This window comes from Diabrotica virgifera, chromosome 9 (assembly GCF_917563875.1).
Source record: "Diabrotica virgifera virgifera chromosome 9, PGI_DIABVI_V3a".
Taxonomy (NCBI): domain Eukaryota; kingdom Metazoa; phylum Arthropoda; class Insecta; order Coleoptera; family Chrysomelidae; genus Diabrotica; species Diabrotica virgifera.
Genome location: NC_065451.1, coordinates 151,154,724 through 151,166,954, shown reverse-complemented (window position 1 = coordinate 151,166,954; position 12,231 = coordinate 151,154,724). Strand labels below are relative to the sequence as shown.

Genomic DNA, 12,231 nt, shown 5'->3' with positions numbered 1-12,231 from the left:
GATAGGTATGATAAGAAGAATAGTAAATGTAATTTTAGGTTCAATATTCAGTGTTTTCCGCACTGCCTGAATTGTGTCTCTATCCGTCTGCAGATCCACATTTCAAAGGCCTCTATCTTTTTAAGGAGTTCCTTATTTAGTGTCCAACTTTCGACACCGTATAGTCGGGCCCGCGTAGAGGCCGGTAGATTTTACCGGGGATCAACGTCGACCAAAAACGTTATGTTTTCCTTTTTTTAATAGATGATGAATGAAGCCTGCGAGATTTTTTTGATGATTTGCCTGGGCCTAGTAATGGCGCAACTAATACTCGGCAAATGAAATTAATTTGCTATTTAACAATTTATAAACATAGATATTTCGAGATAAAGATGACGACAATATTAAGGAAAAAGTTTATATATTTCGCGAGTTTTATAAAGAAGGCATCAGTGAATAATTGATATAGAAATTTTTTCATTTAAAAGCGATGGGCAAGGATAATATTGGCAAATTGCAACTTCCTCCAAGAGATTTATTAAATAAAATTAAACATATTAAATTGGAATCATTGTTTTCTACCATCGGCGTCGTTATTGCATTAATAGTATGTTGCACATTACCGGTGACAGTCGGAGAAGCGAAAAAGATCCTTTAAAGCAGGAAACCCATTATGAACGGCCGGCACGGCACAGGACAGTCCAAATTCATTTGTATAGTTTTAAATGCAACGTAACCCATTATGAGCGGCCAGCTCGGCCCGGCACAGTCCAGCACGCAAACGGAACGGCCAAAATTCTCCGAGAAGAATAAAATCCGTTGAAGTCGAACGGCCTGAACGGCCAGTCGGCGCCAGTGCGTCATAATTGTTGGTAGTAAGCAGATATATTGTTGATTTTTTAATTGAAAGCGCGTTGTTTGTTTTGAAATATGGAAATATAAAATTTGGTTTGAGACATGCAAAAATTACTACGAAACATCGGTTTTGGGTTCACGAAAATATTAAAAAAAAAAGAGAATATGGCGATTTTCATCATCTTTTCGCGCATAAAGATGATCCAAAATTTCCCAAATATTTTCGAATGTCTCAAACCAAATTTTATATTTTATATTTCCATATTTCAAAACAAACAACGCGCTTTCAATTAAAAAATCAACAATATATCTGCTTACTACCAACAATTATGACGCACTGGCGCCGACTGGCCGTTCGACTTCAACGGATTTTATTCTCCTCGGAGAATTTTGGCCGTTCCGTTTGCGTGCTGGCCTGTGCCGGGCCGAGCCGGCCGCTCATAATGGGTTACGTTGCATTTAAAACTATACAAATGAATTTGGACTGTCCTGTGCCGGGCCGGGCTGTGCCGTGCCGGCCGTTCATAATGGGTTTCTTGCTTTAGTTGTCTTTCTTGCGCAAAAATGCTATAATAATATCTTAAATGAAGTAGAAAGTAGAGAAACTTTGTGAATTGAGCATGATTCAGCAAAATATTGCGATTTTTCAAATCATATTGCAAAGTTTTTACTATTACGAATAATATACTCACAATTTAATAATTTTCTATTTAAAAAAATGTTAATTTTTTATGTACTTAAAATCTAAATAAAAATTTTCAAAATTCTAATTTCTTAAAGAGCCACTACATAAGCATATGTCGTACGTTTCTCGTTTTTTGCCGGGGTCTGCTCATCCCTCTCGGCGGCCCTGCCTGTAGGCCGTATATGTGCATGGAAAACACATAACACCCAAACATTCTAGTTTTTAGAGTCATAGAAAGAATGAAAGATACGGTGGTGTCAACCCTTTTTTCTTTTTCGAACGCAGCTTGTACTCAATAGCTCAATGTGCACTGGGTCTTCGCTCAACGCGAAGAGCCAATATTTGAAAATACTTTTTATTTTTAAGCCTGTTCAGTAATAATTTTGCTTCTCCAAATTACAATTTTTAAACTTTAATAATACACGTTATCATACAGTATATTTTATAATTTACATACGTTTTACTCATTTCATCGCAAAATTATTATTAGGTACATGCATATTTTATTTCTTCAGATTAATAGCTTAGCAGGCATTGATCTGAAAACTTAACCTTGACACCGCCTTCACGGAGTCTAGTCGATTTATAGTTACATCATCTCGTAAAAAAGTAAAAGTTGTTATGTTACTCATGTTTTATCTACAAAAATAACACAGATTGATTAAAGATTGTTTCGGTCCAGTAATAAGGCGTGACGTCACTTTTGTGCAAGGAAGTAGTTCAGCCGTGATAAGGTTCATGATCGATTCATAAAAGTCTTTTATTTTATATAGTGTAATTTTATAGCGTATCCTGTAGTTCCTAAAAGAATTAGGCTATTATGTATTTTATCTAAAACACTTATGCATACTACAAAGTGGCGCCTTTTTTGTCAAATTCTTTTTTAACTTTTTCTCTTCCAATATTATTCCGAGCTAGTAAGAATAAACTAAAGAACTACCCCCCATATCTCTTCCGATTGTGAGCAACGAGGCCTTTGTTTATCTTTGTGTTACACGTCTGAATGTTACAAAATAAATCCGATAATAGACGGAGAGGCAGCGCTGAAAAATCTCTTTGAATTTACTAAAGCTAGATTTTTCACAGTTGATTACTGTGAGTGTGTAGAGTGTAGAGAAACATACTGCGGTCAGTCAAGCGAAACATAGAACAGGGGTTACTGAGAGGGTATCAAAGTCGCTTTCCTACGAAGGTAATTATTTCCATTTACTAGGAAAATTAAGGCTGAAAATCAGTACACACATTCTAAATTAAATATAATTAAAAGTTATTATAGTCGGTCAGCTTTATGACGGGACAGAGCCGGTCGGTCGGCCCCAATAGTCGATTGAGAAAATGAAGCATTTTGGCTCGCAATTTTTTCGTCCAGCATGGATTTACTTGAAATTTTCACAGAAGGTAGGGAATAGTCCAAGGATGGATCATTTTCTTCATGCCTCTACATACGCAAAATCCTTGGGGTGGTTGCTACCTCATCTCGGGGGTGGGAATTTTTTATTACATTAACCATGTAATTCGATGGAAAAAGTGATTGATTCTAAATAAAAAATGTTTTTTTTTTACATTTTCTTCGTAAAACTAATATTTTTTGAGTTATTCGCGCTTGAAAATAACAGTTTTTCGACGAAAAAATCGACTTTTTTAGAGGGTTTTCTGAGAATACCTCGAAAAATATGCATTTAATCAAAAAAACTGTAGATATCAAAATTGTATCTTTTAGTAACACAAAACAAATTCTTTTCCAATAATAACTTTAAGATCAATACAAACCGAGATACGGCATGTTAAATGTTAGCTTTTTTCGTCAAATGCAGAAAAAAATTTGCATTTTTCGAGGAAAACTTAAATAATCTTTTTTCAAGTATACAATTAGACCTTTCAACAAAAAATAATAAAAAGTTTCTAGCATGAAAATTAAGCGACTTATTATCAAAAAAATGTCGGTACCTGCTTTTCTCTACGAAAAAATCAGTGAAAACAACCCCCTAACTACCTTCCTAATTCAAAATTGGTCTTCACCTTTCTGTAGTTCCTTTTATATTTATATTATCAATACACTCAAGGAGTTTGACCTATTTAAAATGCCTACTTTTGGAAAAATTGGGAGTTTAATGAAAAATTGAGTTTTTGCAATTTGGTATTTTTCACCTTTTACTTCAAAATATCTCCGAAAATACTGAAGATACGAAAAAAATTATAAACTACTAAATTATAGCTTTCTTAATGACTAAAATTACCCTGTGCATAGATTTTCATTACAGTGAATAGTTAGCCAGATATAGCTGTTTAAAACCTCTATTCACCAACAAACACCCCCTTATTCGAGCCCTTTAAACCCGCCCCAATTAAAAACTAAGGGATCTTACGGAATTTAATTTACACAGTCTTATGCTCTTTAAAAATCCTACAAAATCATTTTTGAAGAAACTTTTTATCGCCAAAAATATATAGAATATTTTTCGAGGTATTCTCAAAAAACCCTCTAAAAAAGTCGATTTTTTCGTCGAAAAACTGTTATTTTCAAGCGCGAATAACTCGAAAAATATTAGTTTTACGAAGAAAATGTAAAAAAAAACATTTTTTTCCTCGAATCACTTTTTCCATCGAATTACATGGTTAAAATGTAATAAAAAATTCCCACCCCCGAGATGAGGTGGCAACCATCCCAAGGATTGAGTGTATGATAGCGGCATGATATAGAAAATGATCCTTGGACTATTCCCTACCTTCTGTGAAAATTTCAAGTAAGTCCATGCTGGACGAAAAAATTGCGAGCCAAATGCTTCATTTCCTCAATCGACTATTGGGGCCGACCGACCGGCTCTGTTCCGTCATACAGCTGACCGACTATAATAACTTTTATTTATATTTACTTTAGAATGTGTGTACTGATTTTCAGCCTTAGTAAATGGATTTAATTACCTTCGTAGGAAAGCAACTTTGATATCCTCTCAGTAACCCCTGTTCTACGTTTCGCTTGACCGACTGCAGTATGTTTCTCTACACACTCACAGTAATCAACTGTGAAAAATCTAGCTTTAGTAAATTCAAAGAGATTTTTCAGCGCTGCCTCTTGGCCTATAAGTAGAGAACAGTAAAAACCCATACAGTGATAAGTGTGCTAATAACCGGCAAAATAACGCAAAAGATGGAAAACATAATACATTGCGAAACAAACAGAGACGAAAGTAGTGGAGATGGAAATAATCGTTATAAACGTATGAATTAACATCACATAGCATAGTTTCCCACCTTTAGACGTCGGTTCCACCATAGGTACCTATCGATAATTTTACACCTCTACTAGTTTCATCTCTTTTTATTTCACAACATATTATGTTTTCCATCTCTTGCGTTATTTTGTCGGTTATTAGCGCGCTCATCACTGTATACAGAATATGTACATTATATACCAGAACACATTCAACGTAAAAATACTTACGAGACTGGGTGAGCTAACTGTCGAGCCTTAAATGGATCAAAACCTGCATGATTTGCAGCTGCTTCTACATCTCCTTTGGATGATATTTTGTACCTAAAAAGAAAGGCAATTAATATGTATGTAGAAAGCACCAAAAATATGTTTTGTATTTGTAACGATATAAGCGCCTCCTGCTTGCGCATCCGACGTGCCACCGCTCCGTACACAAACACTCCCACTTTACTTTTCACTACCACCGATGCGCATTAGCAGATAGATCACTGGCAACGATATAAAAGGAGCTTCGCCACAACAGAAGACGTCAGAACATCTACCTCTTCTTGTCGACACCGACATACTCGCTCCACAACAACCCAAACCTCCAAGAACTATAAGAGATTATCGTAACGCGAACTGGAACGAATTCCAAAATTTCATAACTCAAAATCTTCCAATGTTAGGCGAATTAGATACTAACGACAGTATCGACAGAGGTGCAACCCAAATTGAAAGTCTCATCACCGAGGCTATCACGCACACAATTCCACTAAAAAAACTAATCTACTCATCTCCGGCACTTCCTCAATACATCATCCAAAATCCATCAAAAAAGGCGTCTTCTACGCCAATTCAAGGCCAACAGAAATCCATTAATCAAAACAGAATACAACCGAATCTGTGCCAGAATAAAGAGGGAAATATCTGACGTAACGGCTCGCCGGTGGGAAGATACGACCTCAAAACTGGACTAGAGACGGAAGTAGATTCTGGAACAAACTCAAAGCCCTAACAAAACAAAAACAATCTAAACCTCCTCATCTGTTGGTCAACAACCAAATCATCAATTCTCCAGAGGGAAAAGCAGAAGCATTCAAAAATTCGCTTCAACACAACTTCCAAACCCCGAACAACCCGAATTTTGATCGCATATTTCAACTCAACACAGAATTCATAGTTAGAAATACTCTCAACTTTCACATTCCGGTCCATGATCCGATCATGGACCCTCTCACAAACAGGGAAACGGAGAGCTTTTGCCGCCAAGGCAAAAACAGCGCTCCCGGACCCGATGGCATCAACCGAAGATGCCTAAAGAAACTTCCTGAGAGTATTATCCCTCTTCTCAAAAAAATCTTCAATGCATGTCTCAAAAACAGCTACTTTCCTACTCCTTGGAAAGTAGCCAACACAATCATGTTACCAAAAAAAGGTAAACGCCCCACCCACGTGGAATCCTATAGACCTATCTCTCTCATAAACACTCTGGGAAAAGTCCTTGAGCTAATCCTTAAGGAGAGGCTCAACGATTTTCTCGAAACCCACAACATCATCCCAAAATTTCAATACGGATTCCAACAAGGTAAATCTACCCAACATGCATTGATAGACTTCACCACAAAAGTCACTCAAACTATCAACGACGGTTCATTCGCCATAGCCACATTCCTCGATGTACAGAAGGCATTTGATCAGGTCTGGCACGACGGACTTGTTCGAAAGCTAATGGACATCAGGCTACCCTTACAATTTACAAAAATTGTACACTCCTATCTCCACAAGCAAACTGTTAGAGTGAGAATATGCGATCAAAAATCAACACCGTTCACTCCACAAGCTGGAGTTCCCCAAGGTTCAGTTCTAGCTCCACTGTTGTACATTCTCTACAACAGTGATATCTCAAACCAAAATATCCCAGGTACTCGACTGTTTCTCTACGCAGACGACACGGCACTACTCGCGACAACTGCTCGATACAACCCAGCACGCATCCACAGAAGAGCTCAGGCTCTGTTAGACGCGGTTGAAGAATGGTCTTGTAAGTGGAGAGTTACGCTGAACGCGAACAAAACAACAACAATTGTGTTTCGCGCCCCTACTGTGTCTCAGAGAATCATTAGGAATGAAGACGACCAATTCCCACTGAGATTGATGGGGGAAAGGCCCGACTGCGACCTACTTGGGAGTACTGTTTACCAGTACTCTCAACTGGGACGCAGATCTAAAGGCAACTTTAGAGAGGGTAAGGAACAGAGCCAGACTTAAGAAAACTCTAAGACTGTAAGACACATAAGAAAACTCTCTTACACACTTACAAGACCTTCATTCGACCCGTCATTGAGAAGCATGTCTCTACTCTCTTTTCGGGAAAGCTCAGAAAGAGAGGTTGTTGCGAGTGGAACGAAGAATCTTGCGTAGATGTAACTATGAGCACTGGGGATATCCCTCTAATCAAATCCATAACCTTTCAAATATCCCCAAAATTACCGAGAGAATCAACTCTCTGAACAGGAACTGCACATCCAAAGTAATCAACGGTCCTCTTTCCGACACACAAGAATCTCTTAAATGTTGCTGTTCATCTTCAGGCCACGTATTCTGCTACCGACAGCCTAAACGGAAAAAGATTCACCCACCGTCCGCTCTAATGCAATCATGCATTGACGAACTCCCAGCAGAATACGAAGAAATCCTTGAGGCTACCCCGTTAGCCTACCGTACCCACCTCTAACACATTCTCTTCCCTACCCCGAACAGGGAGAAGTTGGTTTTTTGCGGTTTCCCAACTTCATTGCACAATTATACCTGTTCGTCCCAAGAAAATAGCCGCAACTATTTTCAACATTCGAACTCACACTGTCCACGCCCCGCTCAAAAGTCACCTCCTGACCGCCCACGAGGGCCGCTGGCTTGCCAGTTGGCGTACAATGGTTTATAGGGAGCTTGGTCGAGGGCAAAGCACGGACAGTACACACATATGTCAATGGAACCAACACCAACTCCATCATTCTTTCTTCTCTGTTGTCTGATAGTCTTCTGAACCACCACCGTCCGGCATAACCCAGGAACACCAGGACCCCCACACTTACCCCAGTGTGTTTTCGGACTGTTTGCTTCTGCGGCCAATGTCTGATGTTTGATATTACATATCACATTCACTACAAACCCTGAAGAGGACAAAATCCTAAAAGGGGACATCTCAATGTAAGCATTTCAATAAAGCATAACAAATCTTCACGTAAATCCACATTGATGATGATGACAACAGAAGAGGAGTTCTATCGGAGAATTGATCTGGCAAGAATGAAGGATAGAGTTCTATCTGGTATTGACTGGAGGACACTCGCCTCTGCTAAAAAAAAGATTAGTAGCGGCTCCCACCACGGCGACCAAGTATTGATTGATCGCTTTTCCGTTCCTTACCGGACCGAGTATTGATTAGTCCCATCTCTAATCCTACCGACCATCCTTTCTCCTTGATGTGTATATGTATATTATATAACCCATCGTATTGTCACTTGTCAGTTCAATTAACTGTATTTGTTGTTGGCAGGTATTCGACGGTAGATCGTAGCTTCGCTTCGCCAGGATTGATGTTACTTTTTATTGTAGAGATAAGTTCATTTTATGTTCTTATTGGTGTCGTATTGGAGTCTGGTGTTTAACAGAGCTACCCGTTACAGTTATTTTAATATTCTAATTACTTACTTTGTGACTCCATTTGAATTAGAGTTGTCCTGAGGCAGGAAACTCTCCATCTCAGTCGAACCATTTTGAGGTTTAGCCTAAAAAAGACAGAACAGAATCACTATATAGCATAAGAACAAATCAAGCAGAATTAAAATCAAATATACAGGGTTGCGAAAAAGTCTGGCAACACGGTAATTTCTCGGAAACCGCTAAAACGATTCTTATAGATTTTTAGATTTTGTTGGGTAGGGTTTTTTAATGCAGCCGATAGTATAGTAGGCCCATTAAGCCTAATGTAGTGACATTTTTTTAATCAAAATAACTATGGATATCGATAAAGGGACCAATTCTGAGTAAATTTTGTTCTATATTTTTTTTTTGCAAAATTGACACTTTCCAAGTTATTTGCGATTGAAACTATGCATTTTTCATTGAAAAAACTCACGTTTTATAACGGTTTTTCATGAATAATTTAAAACAATTTAATTTTATAGAAAAAATTATTTAAAACAAAATTGGAGCTAATAAAAAAACAAAGAGATTCGCGTCTGAAAGACCTATGTAAACCCAATAACGACTGAGTTATTGCTCTTTAAAAGATGGTTATTTTATAGAGGATTTTATATTTAAGATGGATATTAAATAACTCGAATGTGGTGCAATTTTTTTGGGAAAACAGACGTCTTTTAAAGTTCATTAAAATACCTTTCAAATAAGCTCTGACAAAAGTTTTTTTCATAAGAACTGACTGACTTATGACGAAAATAAAGTCGCTTTCTGCTTTTTTCTGCTTGAAATGTAAAAATTAAACCCTCGTCGTTACAATCCTAATAGAAATGAATAGCTTCCCACTTGAAATTAGTTTTATTTAGGTATAAATTGATGCGATCCGTGTAATTTGACAGGTTTGGAATGCTTAGTTTAGAAAAAATAGTTGATTAAATCGAAAATGACATTTTTAAATTTTTTAATAAAAGTGCATTTTTCTTAAGTAAATCTAAAAGTATTCATAATATGAAAAAATGTTTCAAATATTAATTGTAGAATTTCTTTTACTGAAAATTAAAATTTTTTGTTTGTTTTTGTATCATGAATACTTTTAGGTTTATTTAAGAAAAATGCACTTTTTTTTTAAATTATAATGTCATTTTCGATTTAATCAAAAATCAACGATTTTTTCTAAACTATGCATTCCAAACCAGTCGAATCACATGGATCGTATCAACAATACCTAAATAAAGTTAATTTCAAGTGGGAAGCTATTCACTTTTATTAGGATTCTAACGACGAGGGTTTAATTTTTACATTTCAAACAGAAAAAAGTAGAGAGGGACTTTATTTTCGTCATAAGTCAGCCAGTTTTTATGCAAAAAACTTTTGTCAGAGCTTATTTGAAAGGTATTTTAATGGACTTTAAAAAATATCTCGTAAGTTTTTCCAAAGAATTGCAACACATTCGAGTTATTTGAGATTAAAGGTTCTCCATTTCAATGGAATATTAAAGAGCAATAACTCAGGGGACATCCATAAACTACGTCGTTGAGAAAAGGGAGGGGGGCTTGCTTATTTCGACGAAATACGACAGGGGGTATGAGTGTTAATATATTAAGTCTATTAAGTTAATATATTGGTATATTTAAATTTGTCGCTATTGTCTCTATAAATATAATTTTTTAATAGCTTCTACCAGCATTAAAGTATCAGATATTCATATAAAAACGTATAGTTTTTGAAATGAAATTGAAAATAAAACAAAACGTTTACGAATAAATACACCTTTGTTAAAATTAAAAAGAATTCTCTTATAGATGCTTTTATCGCATATATTTCGTTTTTATCAGTTACAGCCTTAAAATAATATTAGGTAGCACTTTTGTACAGGACAACAAACAATAAGACATTGTTTTTTGGGTTTAAACAAGCTCTTCTATATATACAGAACAACGTCTGGAAGCAAACAATATTAAATTGTTAATTCATTTATGTGCTGCATACTGTGTGTGAAAAAATAGTTCTGAAAGAATGAATGGAAATAAAATATTGTGTTCTATTTAGTTAGTAAGTCGTATTTATACTCAGAGAAGATTTATACGCAAAATCTTGGTCCAATGCTATTTAAATGCATTCATTTTTTTCGAATACTCAGAAAACGAATAAAAATTTTTGAAAAATTTAAACGCAGATTGAGAGATTACATTATTACCGAGGGCCAAAAGTTTCTGAAAACATCTATAATGTTTATTTTAATAAGTTACAGGGATAAAAAAAGAGAATATTTAGTCTGATTTTTAAGTTCAAAAATTCCATTTAAAAGAAACCTTTTGTTTATTCTAAGGGACTTTCAGCCCTCGGTAATAATGTAATCTTTCATTCTGCGTTTATATTTTTCAAATATACTTATTAGTTTTCTCAGGATTCGAAAAAGAATGCATTTAAATAGCATTGGACCAAGATTTTGCGCCTACCCCCTTAATTGTTCTTGTTATGATACATTCGCAAATAAAGTTTCAAGGTTGATTAAAAAAAACAGAAATAACATTGAACTTTTTTAAATCACTCAAAGGAGGGTCGTGAACTGCAATGACGACGTCGACTTGTGGGGGGGGGGGGGGGGGGGTTCGTCTGTAAACGACGAATTACGACGGAGGGGGGAAGGTATAAAAAAGTTCAAATTTTTTACGAAGTAGTTTATGGATGCCCCCTCAGTCGTTATTGGGTTTACATATATTGGCTGTACATTCACTGCCATACACATACATAATGGCAGATCAATGCTGGTATACAGATGGCTCTAAAACCGATGAAAAAGTTGGAGCTACAGTGGACATGTCGAAATGTAAAAATAGACGTTTTTTAAATTGAAATTGTGGTTAATTCCCAATAAAACAAATAATATTAAAATGCCACAAGGAAATAGCTTCAGAACAAGAATATGTGGATGTTTGATGGGATAGTGAAAGATGTTATTGAACCTGGGAAATAAGGATTGGCTCAAACGAGTAAAAAAACTCGATGGATTCCTAAGGTTCAGATAATTTATAAACTAGGCTGTTAGTAAAAGGTTTAATGTGATAAAAATGTATTATTTATCCTTGTAATATATTTTTTATGCAAAAAGGTTAATAATGAGTTTACTATATTTGTGTTAAAGATAACGATAATTTTAAATCACAGAATACAAAGTATTTTCAATGTTAGATTTTATTTAAGTATGTATTTATTATCTTTCTAATATATACATGGTGTTTCATTGAGAATTGTCCATATAGTAAATGGAGAAACCTTAGCACAAAATACGAAGATTTAACCTAAAACACTTCATAAAATATGGCCTCCTACTGAATTACAGGGTGTTATTTAAAAATTTAGTATTTGCACCCATTATAAAAAAATTTAACAAATCCTTGTCATACTGGCAGGAAGTGTAGGTACTGTACACCCTTCACTTGTGTTACACCCTTGTTCGCTTATGTTACATAAACGTTTCTGGCTAGTACCAGAGGAGTACGACAGGGGAAAGTGAATGGTTAAACGTTCCTAGATTCTACGCCACTGGCGGAATCGCTATTTTATTGCTATTTTTAGGTTCTCAAATACTTTCTATGTAAATAATATACTGTCCATTCGTAACGATTAAGTCATAATTTTTCGAGATATTTGAAGTTAAAAATGGAACGACGCAGTTATTTTGACTAATGTGGGTACCTACATATTAGGTATTTATGTCGGTGTTTTTGGATCAGAAGATTGCATTTTATTATACAAATGAATTTTTAACCCCCAATAACAAAAAATATACTGTTATTTATTAAAATTTCTTAAA

At 35.7% G+C, this 12,231-nt stretch overlaps 1 protein-coding gene across 3 annotated transcripts in view; it reads right to left on the bottom strand.

Annotated features, from left to right (window-relative positions):
• LOC126892332 (proton-coupled amino acid transporter-like protein pathetic) overlaps positions 1–12,231 on the bottom strand; it is a 193,401-nt gene that overhangs the window by 36,965 nt on the left and 144,205 nt on the right. For all 3 annotated transcript variants that reach the window (XM_050661839.1, XM_050661841.1, XM_050661840.1), the window contains 2 exons: positions 8,427–8,503; positions 4,962–5,054 (listed from right to left, as the gene is read on the bottom strand). In XM_050661839.1, the coding sequence (XP_050517796.1) occupies positions 4,962–5,054; positions 8,427–8,503 (170 nt within the window). The remainder of the gene's footprint in view (positions 1–4,961; positions 5,055–8,426; positions 8,504–12,231) is intronic.